Raw genomic sequence first — 23,771 nt, forward strand, 5'->3', positions numbered from 1 at the left:
AGGTCTTCCCGTTTGAGTACTTTTCAATTTAGACCCAGTGCTGTGGAAGGGCGCGGACTTGTGCGGTGTTACCCCCTCGACGGGGGCTATCTCCCCTGGACTAGCCCAGGGAGGGAGAGGCGGAGGAGGGTAGTAGTCTCAGGAGGCTGTTTGGCGTCTTGTGGTGTGAGCTCTTTGCGCTCTTTTTTGCGTGAGGATTTTTGAGCTTGGTGACCTCCCCAGCCCGGGAAGACTCGTCGGGCTCCCGGTCGCCCAAGTCCTGGTAGCGAGCTCTCTGAGATGCTCGGTTCGTTCGGTCGGCAGGAAGAGCCCCCCAGTTGCGACTTCGTTTATGTTAGGAGACCAACGGGCATAGATCCCGTCTAGTTGGAGCGCCAAACAAGCGCTGTTGCGTGCCGGCCGTCGTTTCCCGTGCGGCCTGACCCGGGGGCGGAGTGCATGAGACTAACCAGCCGTATGCACCCGCCCCCCGCGCTGTGCTTCGGCCCTGGGCCCCCGGCTTTTCAGCCCACAGTGTAATCAACGTCATACATACATACATACATACATACATACATACATACATACATACATACATACATACATACATACATACATACATACATACATACAAACACATTCACTCAGTACACACATTTACGCAGTAACGTCGTCGTTTTATTGGACGTAAACAGCTGCCGTAGTGCTGCCGACCTCCAGACGGAAAACAGGGCACAGGAAGGAAGAAGGAGAAACCGGCGGAACAGCGGCTCCTAGGGGAGCTAGGGCTCCTGTGCTGGGCAGAAATGGTGCCCGGCCGCGATGTGTGCGGCCTTTCCTGCGAAAGCCATCAGGGAGCCGTCCTAAGTAGCGACATATGATACTAAGCCGAGGAGTGGATGACGTTCATCCACTTACGGCGAGGCCATCGTGTGTACACATAGCGTGCGCTGTCACTTTCTGCGTTTTTGAGAGAGACTCGGGCCCCTATGGACGTTTTCCCCATCTCCCCTCCCCTCCCTTTTTCCCCTCCACCACACCACCTTCACTCGCACACTCGCAAGTCCACCGAGTTAAGGTGACGGCGCCAACACATGCACCAGCTGTTCTCTGTCCCCTTGGGCCTTACACATACTCGATGAACCGTCATTAGTCAACCGTCATTTTACACAGTGAAACTTCGTAAGCTAGGTCGTCAAGGGGATACCACTACACTCCCTCAACGACCCGCGCTCTTGAGCGCGTGTGTGCTTGGGTCCTCACATGGACCTCCATGGCCACCGTCACAATCACCGTCATGGGCCCCCCCCTCCCCCATCTTAACTAAGCCCAATCTTGGACCACCAACTCGCACCTCAAGTTCTATTCTACAATCCGGAAAAGATTCGTAATTCGAAAATCTAAAGCTCAATCTAAAGCTCTCCGCCGCCGCCGATGGTGGTGATGGTGGAGATAGTATTCCGAATTCATATGCGCCAAGCGCCGTTCCAATCCCGCCAACGTCCATTCATACGCCAACCCGCCGTATTCCCGGTTCCAGATAAAAGCTTGGTAGTACTTGGCCATACCCAGCCGCAGCTGCGCCAGTTGGGCTTCCGTGTAGCTGCGCAGTAGCTCGATCATGTACGGTATGTCAACTAAACCCATTCGTACGGAAAACTCCTCGTACGGCAGGAAGTCCTTGGGTCGCTCAGCGCCATGGCGGCGAAAGGCGAGATGGTAGTTGGTGGTAGTTGGTGGTCGTTGGTGGCGGGCGTGGGAGGGTGGACAGGAGGAGTCAAGGGTGGTAGGTGAAGGAACGGGAACTGCTCATAAAGACCAAGGGCAAGGAAGGGGGGTGTTGCCGTACTCCCGGAAGACAGCCAACAGCGGGGCCCCCCTCTTGATGATCGTCACTTCTTCTCCTTCCCACCTTCTCAATGTTCTCAATGCTGTTCTCCTCTACCTTCTCTCCCCATTCACCTCAAGCAGTCACCACTCAAATTGCAGCCAAACCACCTCAACTACCAACTACCAACTACCAACGTACATCAGGCTATTTTCCCCACGGCTTTGTATATGGGTACGGCCTCCTTCCTCTTCCCATGTCCCTCCCCAACCGAATTGCCGTACCTCGAACGGTTGGTACACGTGGTCCTGGATGATGAGCGGTATGCAGCCGTACTCAATGGCCTGGATCAACCGCAACCCCCAACCAAAGCCGTACCTGCAGAGCCACGTCAGCACGGCGTTTTAAGTCATCGGCCACCACCATCCTCACCACCACGATATGGGCAAAAATCACAAAAACAATATCACACTACATATTGTAGCAGCACACATATTGCAAAACCGATACCTGGAGGAGCCGCAAGGCACTGTACACTCAACAGAAAGCGCTTAGCTAGCTTACGGTGCGATACAGAACTTGGAGGACTGCAGCAATTCTTTGTAGTTGTGCACTCGACCCTCAAAGAACTCCACGTCCTCGGGTTTGGGTGTGAGGGAGGAAAGCAGTCCCTTGATTGCCTGCGGGGGAACGAGGGAGGGGGGGGAGTTGAGTGTATTTTTTGTGTGCGAGTGAGTGTATGTGTGTATGTGTGTATGTGTGTATGTGTGTGTGTGTGTGAGTGTGTGTGTGTGTATGTGTGTGTATGAGTGTGTGTGAGTGTGTGAGTGTGTGAGTGTGTGTGAGTGTGTGTGAGTGTGTGTGAGTGTGTGTGTGTGTGTTTGTGTGTGTGTGTGTTTGTGTGTGTATGTGTGTCGAGGTGAGAGGGGCCGGAGGAGGGGTGAAGGGGGGTGAAGGGGTAGATTTAGGGACGGGGGGGCGAGGTGCATGACCATGCTGTTGTTGTTGTTGGGCATATCTCACATCTGCCGGCTGTGTTGCTGCCACGTGGCGCCCCCTCCCTATCGCTGGTCGTTGTAGTTAGGTAGCTAGGTAGTTAATTAGTTACTTGGTTAAGTACGGGACTGCGGCACCCATGAAGTCCTCCCTAGGTGGTTGCCTAAGTGGGGGTTGGGGCTGTGTTTCGCCGTGTCTGTGTTTCGCCGTGTCTGTGTTTCGCCGTGTCTGTGTTTCGTCGACTCCACTCCACTCCACCCCTTTCCAGAACCGCGCCGCCCCGCAGTGCCAATGTCCGCAACATCCCACATTCCGCAATGCCCCGCGTCCCACCCCACATACACACACACACACACACACGCAACCCTGTATGCAGACATACAGACGTACAGATACACATACGCATGCACACCTGCCTTACGCCACCGCTGTACTCCGGAACCTGCCCAACACCCCCCGCAAAGAAGAAGAGCAATTTCCGATTACTGTCGTACCCCTTCTTGGACACCAACCACTGCAACACGGGGAACAAGGGGGAGGGGAAAGGCCGCTAGGGGATAACATCGAATCACAGAGATTAAAAGGACGAGGATAACTAACCCTTCCCGCTCTCCCTCCAAACCCCGCCCCCCGTTCCGCACATGCTCCCATCAAACATTAAAGTTGTCGTCATTCGTCAGCATTGGTTTTGACATTGATTTCGTATGGCAAGGGCCGTACACCCCACCCAAACCCCATTCCCCCCAACCCCCCACATATGTAAACCCACGGCACACCTCTAAACGCTCGTCCACACGCACCCTTACCATGTAAGGCCCCATAGGGCCCCTTCCCCCCGCCTAATTCCCCACTCCCCTGCCCATCCGCCCCCACCCACCCCCACCCCCATTACCTTGTAGTAGGCCTGTGTTTCCGAGGGTACTAGATCCGTGAACAGATTGATCGGAGGAATGACCAGGTCCCTCTTTACCTGTTGGGGGAGGGGGGGAGGAGGGGGGGAGGAAGGGGGAGGGGGGGAGGAGGGGGGAGATGAAGTACGGAAGGATCAGCAGGAAGGCGGGAGTTCACGGCAGGAGGCCAAACAGAGGAGCTGATGGAAGGGAAAACCTACGACCTCCCCTTCCCCCCCTCCCCACTCTTCCCCGCTCCCCACTCTCCCCTCTCACCTGCACGCACCCGTACTCCCTGTTGGGAACCCCCGTCCCCGGCAGCTCCTCCCCTTGCAGACCGAAGTGGACCAGCTTGATGCAGCTGTCCTGCAGCCAGCGGGGGGTGCTGCACGCGCCCCGGTCGCCGGTGAGGAAGTAAAAGTGATCCCGGCCGCCTAACCCGGGTTGGGTGGGTGGGTGGGTGGGTGGTTCCAAAAGGGGGGGTAGGGAGTTGTTTTTTGGTGGTGGTGGTGGGGGGGAGAAAGTCATATGAGGTGATGCAAAATGATATGTAGGATAATCAGTTGGCGGCGTCCTCTTTCCCCCCCCCGGGGTAATCATGTGATTCTGGAGCCCTAGGGGGGCCACTCCACCCTAGTACACCCCACCCACCTACCTGTGCGGTTGTAAAAGGGCCACTTCGTTCGTACGTAATCCAAAGCTAGGGTCACCTGGGGTACGGGATTCCGTACATTGGCTATGTAAAAGTACGCCAGCATGGGTATGTAGAATAGGTTGGCCTCGTACGGATTCTCTGTGTACGGAAGCACCGGCGGGTGGGGGATGGGGGGTGTTGGGCCGCAGCGGCGGGAGTTTTGGAGCCCTGGGGAGGTGGGGTTGTCTTTGTGAAACTTGTGTTTATGTGCATCTGTATGTTTGTCAAAGGCGTGCATGTGTGCGGGTGCGTATGGGGGCTGAGGGAGGAGGTGGGTAAGAAATACACACACACACACACACATGCAACCCCCCTACCAACAGCCTCCAAACAAGAGGTCCCCATATGCCGGCGATTCGGCCGCTGTACATACGTACCTGTCCGTACGGCATGATCTTGCAGAAAGTACGTCATGAAATACTCGTACGCTGCGTACATCTTGTCTCGGCCAAAGTGACCATCGTTGTACTCGTAACTGTACGGCAGTACAGCGGTACGGCAGCCACGGGCTGTAAGACAAACTCTTTTGGAAAGCTCAGCGCTCAGCATGTGTATCCATCCACCCCAAGCCCGGACCCTGCATGTGTATTTCCTTTGGAAGCCGCACGCGTGCGGCCTGGATCATCCCAATGGATCATGGTCAAAGTAAGTTTGACCGTACGGCACCCGGCGACCGGGACTTTCCAAAACACCGGGGGAAGGTACCACTGGTCCATCCTTCCCCGGGAAGGAGGAGAGCGAATGTGCCTCAGGTGATACCCCCTTGCTTCGGAAACAAAGTCCCCAATCCCCACCCTTCCCCCCCCCCCGATGTGTGTGGATGTGTTTGGTAGCCCGAGGTGTGCTTTCCGTGTGTGTGTGTATGACTATGTGCGTGTGTGAGGGGGGTGAGAGTGGGCGGAAGATGCTTTTGGTGTGTCTCCGGTGATATCGGTGATATCCCCATGCCCTGGGAAGCCCCCAATCGCTGCCCTTGCCTCCCACCAAGACGATGGGGGCTCAACAACGCCCCCCGGGAGCTCAGATATCCAACCCCCCCTCCGACCCCACAGCCCGGTAGCCACCACGGCAGAGTGCGATCCACACAACCAACTTACGGGAAGGCGACTTCCCAGGGCAGGTCGTACATGTAGATCTTGAGTTTCGAGCGAGGTCTTGAAAACGGAGGGGTGTGTGGATTTGGGGAGGGTGTGTGGAAGGGGTGGGGAGCACACACATAAACACACACACACACACACACACATACCCCTCAAAAAACGTCCAGCAATTTCCACAACGTCATTGCAGGTGAGACTACTGCATCGCCGTGATGCAGCTTTCAACAGACATCCATGATGACAAACATTACCCGCGGCGCAGTTCGTAACACATTTTACGGACATGGGCATGTACGACAATTGACACAGCAACATGTACGACGCTCCCCTCTACTACTCCCCTCCCCGCATCTCCCCACCTCAAGTCGGGTAACGTCCCCGGGTTGGTTGGCTGGTAGGCGGTTGACCGGTGGCAACCCACTCCAAAGAATCCCTGTCTGCAGTGGCAGAACCCGCTGCGGCAGTGACCCCGGTCTCCGCAGGTGGGGCTGAACCAACAGGCCTCGCTGCTGTCCTCCTGTAAGGAAAGGGGGAGAGGAGGGGGAGGGAGGGGGAGAGGAGGGGGAGAGGGAGGGAGAGGAGGGGGAGAGGGAGGGAGAGGAGGGGGAGAGGGAGGTATGTAAGCTGGGGGGAGGGGGGAAGACGAACCATGAGCGAGTGAAGGTGATGCCAGGGAAAGACTGCTGCACCAAAAGTAAAAGAAGGCGGGGGGAGGGGGCGAGAGCAGGGAGAGGGGCAACCGCTGGGAAAAAGGGCGGAAGAGGAAGAGGGGACGGGGGGAGGGGGATGAAGCCGAAAGTGTTCAGTTAGAAATCAGCAGCCACAAGCTGGTTACCGCCCGCAGTGGTGTAATTTGCGGCCCACCCAGCCTTCACCCAGTCACACCACAACCACAGTCACAGCAAAAACATAACATTCCACCTATATACGTACGTATGTACATACATATATACGTGCATACATACGTACATACATACCCACTCACTCACCCAAGTGCAGGGGGGCCCCCCACTCACCGACTCGCAGCTCGTCCCGTTGAAACCCTTCCTGCACATGCAGTGCGGCCGGTCCTGGTGGTGCCATTTCAGACACACACCGCGACCGTTGGAACAACGGTCTGGACATTCCTCCAGGGGGTGCACGGTGTGGTTACCTTCCCAGTTGGAAAGTCCAACCAACTCGGGGGAAGCTTCCAGGTGGGGGCCGTACGACTCACCCTGCGTAACGGGTGTTCGGGGTACAGCGCGTTTCGTTTTTTGGGTTGGAGGCAGTTGGGTGGATTAAAGGGCGGGGCGGCATTGTAACTCATTAAAAGTATTATAATAAATATAATAATAATATAGTGGTATAGTAGTATTATAATAATAAATATATAATACATTTAATATATTGTAATTATATTGTTATGTACAAAAAATAAAAAATAAAAATAAACATGCATAGTAATAAATAATAAATCATACCATTTCGCCTTACGGCTTACCCTAATAACATTTCACAAGGCATTCTGGCCGTAAGGGTGGAAATGCGGCCCTAAGGCCGCCCACGCCGGGGGCCGTATCGAATCCTCAGCACGCAGTCGAGGAGTCGTAGTACAAGTAACAAATTAGCTGTGCAAGTTACAAGTTCCGCACGAGTGGGGGGTGGTCCGTCAAATCCTGGTTAGGGGCCATGGACTACATACATACATTGAGAGGTAATTCCGCCTTACAACCGAAGGCGATTTCTTGGTCTTGCTAACTAGACCCCTCATCATCATCATCCAGTCACCCGACATCCGTAGAAACAGATCAGCCATCCCCTCCAATCCAGTATGTGAAACACTCAGGCCATCAAAATAGACCTCCCATCTCCACACCTCAGCAGAGCAATCCGTGATAAACCTAATTCCTCCGAGCAAGGTAGTAGTGATTAGCACAAGTAGTGATTAATCCCTCTCCACCGGCGGCCTTCCTGGTCCCCTTCCCCGAGGGTAAAACCCCCAAGGAGACGGACGCGGACACGGACAGACTCCGAAACCAGTCTATAGCTCTTATTTAGTTGATCTTAACAGCTGACCTCCGGTTGAGGTAAATAAGCTTTTATATTGACAAAACTTTGTAGTTCTTTTGGTTCGTGTATAAATGCAATGCAAGTTTGATTATAGTTTTTTATATATCGATGCCTCTAGCAACGTCTTTCTCCAACAATTTGACGTTTTAGTTGGTAAATGAAAGAAACTTCCAGAATACCGCTATAAGAATTTATTTTATTAATTTGGTTCCCTTGGTGCTTCTTCAACTTGGCTTCCCTTTGGTCACGACCCGTGGGGAACCCAAAGCGGAGAAGCTCCAGCTGTGTTATAATATCCAGCCCGACTAAAAAGCTTTCTCCAGACGGTTAGCTGTCCCTTTTGTCCCCGTTGACAACTTCGTTGAAACCATGTTTTGTGCAACGTAATAGTCTGATGTAGACTTATCGAGTCTTTAAGGCGACGGAACCTGGTGCGTGCGAGCCTAAGGTGAAAACCACCGTATATTTAATATGGAACCGTCGTACTTGAGCCGGATCCGGATCCGGATCCGCGGAGCTGCCGTGCGGATTACGTGTAACGCCTATCCAACCACCTCTCCCACCGGAATTCCCCCTCTTTCCCCCCCAACCCCCACCCGACCGCTCGGCCCTTTCCTTTCCTCCTCCCCCCGGCTTCGTACTCACCCAAACATTTTCTTTACGCACATATATACACACAAACACACACATACGCACCTCCCGCGCGTAGTGTTCGTACCAGATGGTGTCAGAAGTCACATTCAGGGGCAGCCGCGAGCTGCTCGGAATAGAGGAATCCGGGTTTCGGAGCATCCAGCACCTGGCATTAAAAACGTATTCCCCCAGCTCGTGCGTGCAGCTGTCCACACTTTCATACTGTACACGTAGGAGGCGACCCCCGCAGTAGAGGCGCTGACAGGTCTGGTAGCAGTCGCAGTGTTTGGGCCACAGCGTGCCGCAGGATCCTGTGGCGGCAAGGGGGAGGGGAACAGGGGGAGAGAGGGAAAAAGGGAAGACTTAAGATAAGATAAAGAACATCGTCGTGGAATTAGATGAAGAAATATGAGGACAGAGATGCAGTGAGATCGGCACTGCGAGACAAGGAGGGACTAGGAACTGGACCCGGCGGCCGCTAACCCGCCATATCACGCAATCCATGCAGTCGCCAGGTCAGGACACGGCTGTCAACCCTCAGTCATGTTGCCATGCGCGATTTGATCAGTACTAGACGCGCACTGACCTGGGTCATCAGGCGTCTGTCTGCAAACGGCCATGCGGTCAACCTCGCATGCCTGCCCTGCAGCCGTAGGACAATTGGTGCAACAGAATTTGATGTCCATGCTCACAGCTCTGTTTATATAGCTACGTGATTAGCGCCGAGCTCTGATATCACACCTGTGTATCCCCAGGGACATTCACAGTCCCCCGTCTCAGCGTTGCAGTTTCCTCGATCGGTGCAACCAGGAGCGCACTGCTTCACAGACTTTACTACTGCTTCTTGGAAGCCGAGCGCGCTACAGATTGCCAAAAGCAAGGCCACCCAAACCAAACCCTTCATCCTTAAAGTCCCCTTAAAGTTTTAAACAGCGTAATAAATAAAATAAAGAAAACAAATTAGCATCATATCTAAACTCGACAGCTTGAAGCTGAAGTTTCATGGTGATGTTACCCTGAAACAGCTTTGCCTTCTCCAGGCTATTCCTGCCTTATCCTAGAACGAAACATTTTACCATCGCGGCAAGTTAAATGTACGAATCTACCGAGAATGCTTTTCCTTTTTCGGTTCTGATACCGGAAAACGGTCAACTTGTTCCCGTTGTTCAGTATTCAACTGGTCAGAGGTCCATAACCATGATCTGCCTGCCCTAACTTGAAAGCAGAGGTCGGCAAATCTGTTTCTACGGCTGCGGGAGGGCATAACTTCGGTCAGTAAACCTAAAAAAATTCAAAGTCAAACACAGGTTCAAGTTCAGCGCGCGGCCCTACGGCCTCAATAGAGGCTGCAAATCACGTCTTTTGGTCAAATTTTGGTCATTAGGGAGCCGCAGCCGGGGCCTTGAGCCGAATTACGGCTGCGGGTACTGTGGTACGGACCCGCAGTACCCGCCTTGTTTGCCGACCTCTGCTCCCCAGCTTCGTTGCGTCCTTACCGTATTCCACGGCTCTGTAAGCCCGGAAATCCGTGTGTTGCAGTCCAGCATCGGAAATCCCGGTCCGTGGGTCCGAGGTATTTTATTTTACAAGGTATTGGAACTCTCCCCTGTGCTATACCCATGAGCCATGCGGATTTCACTAAGAAGGGACTGTCTACGGTTGCCCATAATGTGACAGTTTTTTCCTCCTAGAAGGCGATGCCGTGTAAGGTGAGAAAGAGAGGGAGAATTGAGGTTTGCACAAAAGCACTTACGAGCTTTCTCGCCTTGGCGACCCGGACCAGGAGGGAAGAGTGAAGAATGGGTAGAAGTGCGCGTCAGGCCGACTGGAAACCCTAGGGAGAACAAGTTGAGACATTTTCACAATTAGTTAGGTGCCTGGAATGCCATAATATTTGAAACCACGGAAATCTGATAAAAGAAACACATGGCCCGGAAGAAGGTACCGTCGTGTTGGTAGAAAACCGGCAAGACGAGAGGACGCGCGGGCACACGGGGGCCACGTTCTTCCCATGCCGGATAAGGCCCCAGATGGGAGATACGCCTGCTGTGCTGGTCACGGCGGGAGAGCTGCTGTTGGTTAGAATTGGTGGTGGGAAAGGGAAAAACTGCCTCCGATGGCGAGAGGGCCAACCGGCGGTAAGACCGGGTCGCAGGGAATGACAGCTCCATGCGTGGCGATGAAGCCGAATTTGGAGCGAACCAGAGTTGGATCCATCATTACAAACATTTAATAAACGCGACGCGCAAAGCGAGTATAGCACCAAGTACAACATGAGATGCAAGGAGGACATTGCTGTTTTGGAGTGGAACTTCCTGGGGCGTGCTTCAGAGCCGGAAGCAAATCACATGCACACACACCCTGTCGTACACACACGCACGCGGTCGTACACATACACATACACACGCGAAAAACTTGTCAAGTGTCCAAACATACAAATATACACACAGACAGAGAGGTACATCACTCGCCCCACCCACACTCACACACCCCGTCAGGCCAACCACCGGCGACCGAGAACCGCAACTGCAGGAGGAGCCCCGTGCCGCCCCATCACTCCACCACAACACCCCAACCGGTTGACAACCACACGTAAGGAGGTATGCGCCACCCCCCACAAAAAAACCAAAACAACCCAGAGTTTGTCTGTCTGTCTTCTCTGCCTATCTATCTACCTTTCAGTCAGTGCCCGGGTCGGTCAGTCAGAAAGAAAGGAATACGCAGACGCCTCTTACCGGCGGTCTATCCCAACGGTCAACAGAATAATCGCGACCTCGACCTCATTGGGGGCTGCAGGAGGTCATTCCGCACAGCTGCTCAAAGACGCCCTCTTCGCACCCGTCCCTTCGGTTGTTGACGTTTGTTGCCAGGTCTTAGCTGAGATGTGGTAAGACGCGATGCGGTCGAGATACGGTGAGGTGAGGTGAGGTGAGGTGCTGCCTTTCGCTTCCTTCCTTGCAACCCACATTCCGGCAAACACCCGGGGCCCCCCTTTTGATTCCAAGTTTCAGTAAGATATCGTCTGCGTTACCTCTCCCGCCCCCAGGCCATTAGCTTCCCGACCCATGCAGACTCTGCACCAGCTAATGGGCCTACCGATCCCCCCAAGTGATCGTCGTCTGAAATCAAACCTTCAACTCAAACTTTAAGTTGAAGAATGAGGAGGAGAGCCCACGTCAGCACCAAACACTGATGACCATGCCATGTCATGCTGCTGCTGCAGCCGCAACTATCGCCCCGGCGGCGGCGGCGGCGGCATCCCCGGGGGTGGACCCATGCCGTACCCCGGCGGCGGCGGCGGCATCCCCGGCGGCGGGGCCATGCCGTAACCCTGTGGCGGCGGTGGTGGAGCCCCGTAGCCTGGCGGCGGCGGCATGTTCGGCGGTGGTTGCATGCCGTACATTGGCGGGGGGGGTGGCATGCCGTACGGACCTGGCGGCGGCGGCATACCGTACGGTCCCTGTCGACAGGGTGGGAGTGTGATGGCAGAGGGAGGGCGTGCAATTGTGTAACAGCTCTGTGTGTGGAATCTACAAAAATATAACTTAAAAGTAGATAGAAAGCCATGATTAGTGAGGTTATAGAGGATTTTCATCTATTTTGCGGGAGTACTTTTCTCAGTGTTAACCTTACTTTTATTAGATTGTATGTAGGAGGGGTGTAAGTAAACACTAGAAGCCTTATTACTAATTGAGAGGGCATGCAAGCACGCAGCGGCCGCGGGGCCGAGGCAAGGGCCCAACGGCGCTGCAGAGACCTGGACTGCGAGGTGCTGGAGGTGGCGGCAACGGTGGTGGTGGTGGTAATGAAAGGGAGCAGTCCGCACCCGCATACAAGGCCTTCACATGATGATGATGATGATGATGTTGATGATGATGGTGGCGAGAGAAGCGGGACGGAGGCAACGGTGAAGGGGTACGGCGGCGGCGGCCGCGGCGGCCCGTGGAGGAAACAGTACACAGTGAAAATTCCGTTCCCTCTCCTACACCCTCCCCCTCCTTGGCCCGCGCTCTCACCCCCGGGGCCCTCTCGCCCAAAACTAAAAAAACTAAAAACCAAGAACTTAAATAAAACCCTCGGAAAGCAAAACTCTCTACCTTCCCCAAACGCCGCGGGGGACATGCACTCACCGGGTAGGGCGCTGGCGGCGGCGGCATCTGTGGTGGTGGATACGACCCTGCAATGCGAGAGGGCGATGTTGGAGATGTTGATGGTGAAAGGTGTTTTGGGAATGTTGTTTGTGGGTTTGATGAGGTGGAGGTCCTCTTCTTTCTATAGTGATGCGTTGTGAGATGAGCGGTTGAGGGAGCGAATGCTGCTGTGCAACCCCCCATGGAGGGGTCCTCACCACCATGGAGGGATCCGCACCCATGAAGAGCCGGGTTGGTGCCGCGGGGTGAATCGAGCTGGACGTGGCAATACCCACATCACTCACTCCACATCCACAAACAGTCTACACCAAGAGTAAGAGCGTTGTGTTGTGTTGTGCTGTGATGGAATTTGTGGTGTGAGCACACGGCGCCCCTCACTCACTCACCCCACATGGGTAGAGGTTGCGGCGGCGGCATGCCTCCGTACGGCACAGGCGGGTAGCCGGCCGGCGGCGGTGGCGGCGCTCCAGGGGGACCCATCGGCGGTTGCGGTGGACCTGCAGCATCAGTATCAGCATGCCTATCAGCATCAGCATCAGTACAGTACCCAAACCCGAACCCAGCCAACCCAACGCCTCCATGGCCCCCCCTCACCTCCCCCAACAGCCCTCATTTCTCTCCCCCACACCTCTCAACACACACCCCACCCCACCCCACATTAAGACTCGCCTGACGGGAAGGGTCCCGAGGGGGGGGCCGGGCCCGCGGGCGGCTGCCCCACCTGCTGCCCCTTGAGTTTGGGCCCCTCCGCGAACAGCTGGTTGGGCCGACTCTGCGCCGCCATCTTCTCCCGCTGCTGGACAGCCAACAGCCGCTCTGCGGGGGTGCCGTGGCGCTCGCCTGCAGCAGCAGCAGCGGGGGTGGGTTGGGGGGGCGGGTGAGAGGGGGTTTCCTAAGCAGCAATAGCGCTGGAACATCATCAGCAGTGACAAAAAACACACCCGGCCTCCCGCCCCCATCCCCCCTTCTCTTCCCGGCCCCCGAGGTCGCCTCCTTCAAAACCGCCTACTGGTCAGTTCTGCTCTTTCCTTGGCAGCAACTTCACTCGTTCGTGGTTCGTCTTACCCCCTCCCCCCTCCCCCCTCCCCTTCCCTCCCCCTCCTTTCCCCACCACCGACCACCGTGCAGTCTCTCTCTCTTTCTCTCTCTCTCTCTCTCTCTCTCTCTCTCTTTCTCTCTCTTGCACGCACGCACATACAGACAGACGCACACCTTTGGTGTCTTTCTTGAACGCGTACGACACCGTGATGGCCCGGTTGCACAAGTACTGCCCGCTCATGGCCTCAATCGCCGCATCTGACGCCTCGAAGCAGTCGTAGCTGACGAATCCAAACCCTCGAGAATTGCCCGTGTCGGGATCACGCATAATCTTGGGGGTGTTGACGATGACGCCAAAGGCGCTGAATGTGTCGTATAAAAGCTGAATGTACGTCGTGCGTACGGCGGGCGGGACGGGATGGGGTGCCGGGGGGCGGGGAAGGGCAGGGTAGGGTAGGGGAAAGGGAATACACGGCGGTGGTGTTCGTGCCAGGCCAGATAGGAAGGGTCGATCCCGGCAAACCCGGGGCAGCCTCATCTCTTCTCCCCCCACCCCGGCCGCAAAGGCCGCGTCCGAAAGGGGAAATCGATGCCGACATATTCCACCCGGCACCCCGCACCCGTACCAGCAAGAGGAATGAAAGTTTCGTTTTGATGTCTTCCCCCTTCTACCGTCATACATCCCCCCCCACACACACACACTTTTTTCTTACTTGCCTGCAGCAGCCGCAGCTACACACACGCACACAATACGTGCACACATACATATATGCACATGCACACATACATACATATGCACATGCACACCCCCATAGCACCCCAAGGTACCTTCTCGTCCACATCCGGATCCAGATTCCCAATGAACAAATTGGCTCCCACATCCGCCTGACGCTTGTCCTGACTGGCCTTGTTCACACGGATGGCCTTGCCGTACACCTTGATCATGTTGAGGATCTTGATGGACTGTACGACGTACGGCACACATGCATGTAAGTGCGGGGGGCGGAACCAGGTGAGCCCCACAGGGTGCCAAGTACCCCAGCACGGGGGGTTATGGTGGGGGGAGGCATCCGGGGTTTGCGTGTGGGGTTTCTAACCCGGCGAGTTCATGGTAAGGGGGCAATGATCAGTTACCGCATCCTCCTGTGGGCATGTAGGAGGAGAAATTGTTTTGGCCTCGAAAAAGGGGGAGAAGGGGGGAAAAGATGAACTGCCAGCGAGCGAAGCTGCTGCCAAGTGGGGAAAGAGTCCTGCGACAAAGATGTACGGGACGGTAGCAGAACTGACCAGTCGGCAGAGAAGGGGTGGGGACCCCGCAGGGGAAGGGAGGGCTCAACCAGCACAGCGGCATGGCGTGCTTCGCCTAACCCTACCTGCTCACGGGGTTGGGCCGTTCGTGACTCGCGCCATTGAGAAATGTACGGGGGTGGGAATGCGTGTCTGTGTTTTTCAGTTAATAAACTGAGCCGCGACATGCAAGGGCCGAGGTAGGGAACATGTGCGTGTGTGTGTGAGAGAGAGAGAGGGAGGTGGGAAGAGAGGGCAAGCGCGAGCGGGAGATTGCCAGGTCCAGGCACACCCAACGCATCTTCCTCCGACCACTAGTTGTGGCCGCTGATAACCCGAAGTAGCTACTCCAGGAACCTAACTTAAGAGCTTTTAGCCGTCGCTGTGCATTACGCAGTTCGGTGTTTGGTCTCGTCCGTGGCCTGCCTTGCTGCTCCCTCCCTCTCCCCAGCCTCACACTCTCCTGCACAACCCCTTTCCCTTCAAAGTAAATCTGTATTGAATCTTTCCCTCTCTCTGTCAGTATTGTCCTATGTTTTTGCTTTGGGTTTTACTCCTCACACACCGGCATCCTCCGCGCCCTTTTTTTCTTCCCCAGCCCTGCCCTGTCCAGCGCTTCTGCCCTCCTGCCCTGTCTCCTCCTCTTCTGCATGGCCCCTTCCCTGTCCCCCCAGCCCCCCCACAGCAGTCGACCGAGCCACACCGTAAGGGGGGCAGAAAAAAGGCCTTCCTTGCGACATGAGGCGCAATGGCGCTCATTCTCTCAGGACGTCTCTCAGACACGAGAACGCGATTGTTTTACTGCTGCACCCTGAAACTGCTGCACCCTAAATCATAGAGTGTCCATGGAGTGGAACGTTTGAAGAAGGGTAAAACGGGAGGGGTGGGGTGAAATGCACGGTTGGCTCGAAAAGGGCGTCCGCCGCTGTTAGGGGTGTGAAGGGGGACCACCCGTTTGTTGTCCCTAAATTAGGCCAACTCACGTAATCCGCATCCTCCTCGCCTTTGAACTCAACGAAGCCATACCCCTGATGCTGGCTGGTGACGCGGTCCTTTGGCATGTAGACGTTCACTGCGCGGGGACATATCATGGCATGATGCTGTGGCGGTTTGAAACAGTCCCGCAAGTCCCGAATCGTAAGGGACTTACCAACTGGGCCAGCTTGCGTGAAAAGCTCCCAGACAAGCTCCTCCGCCACCTGTACCGTGGTTCGCGATAGTTGCCCCTGGGTGCTTTACAAAGCCATCGGACTGGACGACAATACGAACCTGTACATCTAAGTTCCCAACATATACCGTCGCTTCCTGATTTCGGTCTTGTGCATGCTGCCCGATAAGGTTCGCACCAACGCCCGGCGCAATGCGACCGCCGGCAGTGCCTGTCACAGACATTGGCTTTGCATGTATCTTAAGCAGGAGTAATCTATGTAAAGTATTTCGACAAACTGTCTATCGCCAGCGGTTCAGCGCAGCATGTCATACAGAATACGGCACAAAACGTACAAACAGGGCGCTAAACTGCTAATACTTTTGCAGACCTTCCCTAAAGCCGCTAAAGTGGTCAAGGGGTGCATAATATACCTGATCTATTATACACCTGCCGTTACTACTGTTACAGTCATTTGCAATACTGGTCAAAGCCTCACGCAGCTTTCCACGCCGACTTCCATATGGAAATCTAAGGGGAGAGTAACATAGCTGTTGAGTCAAGTGTGTGAGCATGAAATGTTGCATTTCTGATAACGTTTGGCTGGCGGGGCAACCAAGAGCTCCGGCGGGCGTTTCCATGCGGCCCCAAGTAGGGTCGATACGGCTGGCAGCTTATGTTGGTGCAGCCTTCCCTGCACACCTGAGCACATGCATTGCCTTGGTCACTTTGCAATATCATAAACTTTTGAAATGTGCACGGCATCGTCTTCTCAGGGGCGGACTGCTCCAGGGGACGGTGTTGAAAACGAGTTCCTGACTACGCGGCGATACACAAGATGATGCGATAGACTTGGAGGCGTACATCCAGAGGGAACGTTGCTGCATCACATCATGGGGGTTTAGGGTCCATAGTATACAGGTGTATGCGCTTGATGCCGTGAGCTGAGCCGTGGCCGAGAGCACCGATGCGAAGATGGAGAAGGTGAGGGACGGACTGTGAGAGCGAGGGCATAGTTTCCCCCAACCCTGTATGACGTCTGTGTGGTGGGAAAGCAATCGCCCATCCCTTGCACGGGAACTAATGTTTTATATTTTTACACCATAGATGAGATGACGCACGTTGCCAGCGACTGATACTGTAGTATTTAGTATTTGTTCAGTTTGGAGGTAAATGTCGATCCAGTTAAGAATTGAAAGGTAAGTTGCGACCCAGATGGTGCCATCACCTCTTCACCACGAACGTATATCTATGTGTGTGATAAATGTGATGCGGAAGAACACGGCAGGTGGTGGTGTCTCAAGATGGGAAGATGAACGACAGGGCGGCATATGCCCTCGCCCTCCCGGCGATTGCATGCATGTCAAAAAAACGACAAAGATGAAAACGGACAAAGCAGTTTATACCCGAGACCCCAACACGCCCTTCCTGGCCACGTCAAAATCAACACCAAGTCACATCACACATCACGTCACGACTCGTGCTCAAGTTTTCCTTTTTCCGGAAGTAGGGGGGAAACGGAAACCCTACCCACAAACTCGCCTGACACGAGAGCCTTCTCTCTTTCTCTCTCCTTCCTGTATGTGCGTACGCATGTATGTATGTATGTATGTATGTATGCATGTACCTAACCCCTCTCTCTCTCTCTGCCCCATGACATGCGACGACGTGGCGTCCAATAGTGGCACCACGTCCGCTTCCATCCACCCCCATCCCCCCACCTTAGTATTCCTGACGGAGATGCCGCAATACGGCGCATCAGAATCACCAATATCGACACGCCCTTGAAATTGCCTTTGCAGATGGGAAAGGTGGAAATGTGTTTGCCCACTTCCGCCCCGCCTTTTGGAAAAGGGCACAGTTCCCAGATGCAGAGTACATAGCATACATGCACGCGCTGTTCAAGGCCGGCGAAAGAAGAGCAAAATTCTCCATCACCGCCGACCCACAGGTTTAAACTTTTTAAGAGGTAATAAGAATAAAAGGATGAAAACAAAACACACAATACTGCAAGAGAACGACAAAGCGGCGCCACACACACTAAAAAACAGACAGAAAGACAGACATACAGACAGTGTGTCCGGCGGAAAACATCTTCCTGCCCAAGTAGCATAACTGAGGGTTTGTCACACACGCATGACTTGGTCATTGTCACAATCGTCCATGTCATCACAGCAATGCCGCTCGCCGTTAGGGCCACGCGCTTTCCTCCCGCACGATATCACGAAACACAAGAAAACATGCATACATACATACATACATGACTGTTGGACTGCACCCGGTCCGCCGTCGCAATCACCCGCACAAATCATCACGTAATTCCAAGAACGCGATTGGCAGTAAGCGTTGTAATCCTTGCTTCCAAGGCACCACCACCACCACCACCTTCCTCACCTCCAGCACCGCCACTGCAAGGACAAGGCAGCAACATGTACACTTTGGGGCCATGATGGGTACGAACTCCTTCGCCCCTGTGCTCCCCCGTGCGTACGGCATCCTGCCATGTACGTATGTAAGTACGTCCAAATTCGCCTCTCCCCCACATACACACACACCGGGTGCCGGGACTGGTCGGGTAACCCGATTCATCGAACATTCACTTACACCCATGTCCATACATCCACACCCCCGTACATACATGCATACATAGGTACAGACCCCCATACATACACACCCCCATACTTACATACATACATGGATACTGCGCTACCTGGTGTGCGGTATCCTGGAGTACAGCCACTGCATGATGGTGGCGAAGGCGTCATCCACAGCAGGGTCTCCGCGGAAGGGACGGGGCAGGCGGACCTCTTCGCTGGCACTGAGCTGGGCGGCCTCGCGGATCAAGGGGTCGGCTGTGTTGGAGACCATCAGGCGACGAAGCTCCGAAGCCAGGCCGGGAAGGTTGGCGTAGCGGTACCTACATAAATACATACACACATACATATACATACAAATATAGTTACGGAAATTTCTACATCTTTGGACACTGTGCATATGCTTGGGCGCGACACAAAAACGGATCTGTTTGAAATATCGATCCGAAAAACAGCGACAGATTAAAAATGTTCGACTGAAAGAGGGAAGATGCATATAACCATTATGCCGATGGACAGTAACTGAGCCCCCCCCCCGGCTATTGTGACGACCTGCGAGATGACCAAGCAGTCGGCTCACATGTGTTGTGTTGTGTATGTTGTGTGTGTGTGTGTGTAAGAGAAGGGAAGCATGAGGGCACCCCGAGTTAACACAGGGGGGTGAGAGAAGGGACTGCCAGCGGGCCAGTGGCCCCATATAGCTCTGCAGCACATGCCTCCCGTCGCGTCTTATGCGCGGTGGGGCACATACATACATACATACATACAGGAGGCAGGCGGCTGGCAGAGGTTAAGGCCTGACTTCTGCTCCCGGCCGACCCGGGTTCAAATCCGCCTGCCGGCTCCTCGGGTGTTTGGGGAGTGTGGAAATGGGAGGTGGCCCCCCATCATATGGACGATGTAGGACGTGATAAAATCAACTTGCGAGCTGACCAGGAACTAAGTTGATGCGCCGTTGATCCGCTAGATTTGGTTGGATGCTGGTGGTGAGTTGCCGAACCCAACGAGTACATTCTGAAGTCGGATGGGGTGACGGATTAGGGTGCCCCTCTAGCAGGGGAGAGCAGGGACTGCCCCGGGAAAGGGGCCGCTGGCGAAGTTAACCACCCTGTAACAACATACATACAGTGAAGGCCCACACCCGCACAAGGCACGAGGCGTGTTGTTGAGGCGCGGGGCCCCCCGTGTTCCGCCCCGGGATGGTTTATATTGGCTGCCCCAGGAAGCAAGAGCAAGCCGGCACGGCTTCAATCCCCCCCCCTTCTCCTTACCTGACGCACAATCACAAGCACTAATCAAGCATGGTGACGGCACTCCCACGCACATTCAAGTTGAAAATCACAAGGTACCAAACTGTTTGCGATACATACAAAGCTGTTTCTAGTTGGATGGATATATCATAACACACCACTTCCATGCACGTCTACCATGGGGGGTTTCTCCCACACACACCCACAATGTCTGAAACTGAGTTTCCTTTCCAGCCCCTCTCGCACACAGCCACAGCCCGGAAGGAACATGGAGTGAAGGAATATCAAATATAAATTGAGTAATTCCTGTCGACTTACTGCAGGCCCCCGGCGGATCTCTCTGACTGCGGAGCACCCAAGGATCGCGTTCGCGCGCTCCGTGCTGCCAGGGAATAGAACCAAAAACACAGAAGAACCCAAGCACACGTGATGCCGTACCATCCGCTTGCATGTAAGAATTGATGCCATACAAACCCTTCTGAGAATCCCAAACGTCCCCTTCTTCTGCTTCAATAACATGGACATTATAATATTAAATGGTAGTGAGATTTTGGAAACATGTCAGACAACGGAATCGTACCTGTGCCACACTCGGCCCAAATGGGCTTGAATGGATCGGATTTTGGTTTTCGGAATTTCCTTCAAAATCTCCAAGATCCGGCTGGCGTTGGCCTCCGGAATCCGGATCGAGAACTCGTCCACACTGAACACCGTCTCGAACTTGATGTGCACGCCATCGATAATGATGACGGGAATGCAGCCGTGCAGTACAGCATCTTCCGTACGGGCTGACCAACCGTCACCTAGTCCAGGAGATCCACGATAAAACCGGCACACATGCATACAGACGAACACATAAGGAGGATTAGAGGGGGTAACTGGTGCAGTGCTAGAATACCATTACAAGGCCTTCCGGATTGAAGGTTTAGAAAACCGTCTCACAGGTGCTAGTACGATCGCATATATGTTGCCGTACTCTTTGCCGTACAAAAGGCAACCGTAAAAAAAAACAGAAAACACGGACACTACTCGAAAAAAGCTCTCACATTCATATCCTTCTGTGATGGAATCACACCGAATCCCAAAGCCCTCTCTTTTAGCCTCACGCGCCCAAACACACAGCACGAGGGAACACTTCTCAGCACCCACAAGGCGTCCACAAGTCTACCAAGACGACCCTATCCTCCACCCAGACCCCTACCCACCCCCTCAAACCGCCCATCCCACCCCACCTTCACCCAACCCCCGCCCTACCCACCCCACCTGTAGCCACGAGACAGAACAGAGAGCGGGACAGCAAGTCGGAGTAATCCCCGGGTACGTCGGCCGCGTCCCCAATCAGGATGTTGTGTTTATCCTGCCAATTATTCTCCTTCGCAAGCCTGTAAATCTGTTCGTGGGTTTGTTTGTGTGTGTTAAGGGGGGGGGAGGGGGGAAGAAAGAGGAGGTTAGGGGACGGGGTTGGACCCCGGGGCTAGTAGGTGAGGTGAGGTGAGGTGAGGTGAGGGCGGCAGAAGGGGGAGACAGCTGGGGCGGGAGCCGCGGGAGGGGGCATCACCATCATCTTTCACCTGGCTGGGTGATGCGAATGTGCACACGGTGTAGGACCCGTGTCTTATCACCCGGGTTGTGTGTAGAGAAAGAAAAGAAAAGGAGGGGTGAAGGAGATTTATACCCAAGAAGACATTTGCCAGCATTTAAAACACACGGGGGGCCAAGGAAAAAATTGGAAAAATCCCAATCCAAACTCATAGTTTAAACTTCGGTGTCTTTTACTCGATACACACACACACATACATGCACATGTCTCAGGTCCACAATATTGGCTTGTGAGATTGCTTCATTTCCCCCCATCCCCCCTCGCTCTCCAATCCTTTCCTCCCCACCGTACACCCCCTAGTACCGTTTGTCGTACACCGCGACTGTACAGCATTGAGCGGCGCTTGCCGACGTCCCCCCGGAAGAAGAGGAATATGTCTCGCGGCTTAGCAGGGGCGGATAGCAGTGAGCTCCGCCAGTAGTGCTGAGGAGGCCGCCAGATGGGGACGACCAAATCCTGGGGGGGTAAACGTGTATGTATGTATATATATATATGTATGTATATATATGTATGTATGTATGTGTGTGTGTCTGTGTGTGTGCGTGTCTGTGTGTCTCTGTGTCTGTGTGTGTGTGTGTGTGTGTCTGTCTGTCTGTCTGTCTGTGTGTATCGTGCTGTATGGCGTTCAATCCCCCAGATATGACTATCCAAAAATGCGCAAATGGCCACAAAGCCTCCCACTCTGTAACAACAACAACAATGACAACATGTGTGTGTCTCTCCGGACAGTGAGGTTATGACGGGAGTATGCAAGGAAAGAGCGGGCGGCGGCGCAGAGGGACATTACCAAGAGGTGGCTCCGAAACCACATTTTCAGGAGGTCAAACATACGCATATGAAGATGAAAGCGATAAAAGAAAAAATGCTCGCATAGGCGGTTGCTACGACTAACCGCCCACCAGTACAGCCTAACGCTTTCAACGACCACACGGCTCACTCACCTTTACGGGGTCATAGCACGGATGCCCCCGAATGAGGTTCACGAAGCCGCCCGGCTGCCGCCAGCCCACGTAGTCCCTAGTGTAGTTGTCCGCATCAAACGAGGTCTTGCTCCTGCAGTACAGAACGGTACGGCACCGTACGACACAGCCGTGTGGTACGACATTACACCACATTAATGGCGTCTCGCTCGTCGCCGCACACATTTATGGGGACAGCAGTCCACATACATACATACGTACATACACGCACGTCTGTCTCTCGTCTCTTTCGTCTTCTCTCTGCTGCCACCTACCTCTTCCTCCCCCACCCCTCATTAGGAAATATCTCTCTCCCTCTGCAGACTGTCGCATTGTCCCTTCAGGGGTCAGGAATCGTCTTTTCCTCTTCAAGCCATTCATATTTTCATCTGTCAGTCTCCCTACCGGTGTGTATCGAGACAGGTTTTTCCGCGACTTTCCACTCTCACTCTCTTTTTCGCTTACTCGTGAATCATATCCGTACGACCCCAGTGGGTGAGCCACGTGGCATTGACGAGCACATTCGGCGCCCAGCACGCCCCCTCGTCGTGGGGGAATAAAAAGATGTGGTCGCGACCGCCGCGTCGGCCCCAGAACGGGTACATCTTGTTGATCCAGTCCACAGTATCGATCAGCATGTTGATCACTTGAAGGATGCGAGGGCCTGGGTTGGATTCCCCCCCCCGCCGCGCGACGTGAGTCATCGGAGTCATCGGAATCATCGGATCGGTCATAGAAATCGTGACATGGTGCAATAGGAGGAGTACATACATAATATATGCTACGCTAGCATTATTGTTTAGGCCGTCATCTGGCCGAACCAGGCATGTCCATGAGGGGTGGTGCTGCCACCGCGGGGGCCGTTCGGGAAGAGGGGAAAAACACAGGGAAATGAACTGCCACCGTACGGCACTCGGTACAGCACTCGGTAGAATTCAGGCCATGAAAAGAGGGACATTAAAAATGCACAAAAATGTGGGTTCAAACCCTCCTCCCATACACACATACACACACGCACACACACTTTTACCACGCCTCCAGCATACACACACACGCACGCACGCATAGCCCCCCTTATCCCCTTTCCCCTCCCCCCAAACCCCAAACCCTAAACCCCAGTGTCACCATGTCGGCTCCCCCCGACCTACCTCCTGTCGTGTGGAAGTACGGAAAGTCAGCCCAGTGCAGTACGGGCCAGATCATGCAGGTGCCGTAGTACGGCACGTAAAAAAAGTCGGCCTCCTCCGGGTCGAATGTGCGGTGTTCGCTCAGCAGCAGATACTCGTGAAGGGCCGACTCGGCGCCGTAGCACCACTCGGAGAACCGAGTCCGGTTCTGATGCAAGTAGTAGCGGTGCGTGCACCAGGCTGAGGCAAGTCTGTAGGTATGTAGAAATGTAAATATGTAAGTATGTAGGTATGTAGAAATGTAAACATGTAAGTATGTAGGTATGTAAGTATGTAGGTATTGTCAGGGTTGGTCACATACCAGCAACCCGCATGGGGATTAAAAAGGGACAGCGGGTTGCTGACTGTGTCGTACACTCGCCTGTACTGCAGCATCTTGCTTTGGAACA

General features: G+C 54.3%; 2 protein-coding genes across 2 annotated transcripts in view; both read right to left on the minus strand.

The window, feature by feature from the left end:
• Positions 1-1,386: 1,386 nt before the first annotated feature.
• Positions 1,387-9,219, minus strand: elg9 (acetylglucosaminyltransferase; the record flags this gene model as incomplete). Its single annotated transcript, XM_002957662.1, has 14 exons — positions 8,911-9,219; positions 8,756-8,812; positions 8,233-8,480; positions 6,501-6,554; positions 5,844-6,001; positions 5,485-5,541; positions 4,765-4,862; positions 4,349-4,486; positions 3,970-4,127; positions 3,696-3,773; positions 3,216-3,317; positions 2,372-2,487; positions 2,092-2,185; positions 1,387-1,668 (listed from the first exon to the last, which is right to left on the minus strand). The coding sequence occupies exons 1-14, from the start codon at positions 9,071-9,073 to the stop codon at positions 1,387-1,389; spliced, it is 1,803 nt and encodes a 600-aa protein (XP_002957708.1). The 5' UTR covers positions 9,074-9,219.
• A 6,409-nt stretch (positions 9,220-15,628) lies between these two features.
• VOLCADRAFT_119761 (uncharacterized protein) overlaps positions 15,629-23,771 on the minus strand; it is a gene marked incomplete at both ends in the record, with an annotated part of 28,652 nt that continues 20,509 nt past the window's right edge. The window contains 8 exons of the mRNA XM_002957663.1: positions 15,629-15,844; positions 17,514-17,586; positions 18,503-18,709; positions 20,217-20,439; positions 20,900-21,026; positions 22,178-22,289; positions 22,661-22,859; positions 23,344-23,530. Of these exons, the coding sequence (XP_002957709.1) occupies positions 15,629-15,844; positions 17,514-17,586; positions 18,503-18,709; positions 20,217-20,439; positions 20,900-21,026; positions 22,178-22,289; positions 22,661-22,859; positions 23,344-23,530 (1,344 nt within the window). The remainder of the gene's footprint in view (positions 15,845-17,513; positions 17,587-18,502; positions 18,710-20,216; positions 20,440-20,899; positions 21,027-22,177; positions 22,290-22,660; positions 22,860-23,343; positions 23,531-23,771) is intronic.

Source organism: Volvox carteri (genome assembly GCF_000143455.1).
Source record: "Volvox carteri f. nagariensis unplaced genomic scaffold VOLCAscaffold_77, whole genome shotgun sequence".
Classification (NCBI taxonomy): domain Eukaryota; kingdom Viridiplantae; phylum Chlorophyta; class Chlorophyceae; order Chlamydomonadales; family Volvocaceae; genus Volvox; species Volvox carteri.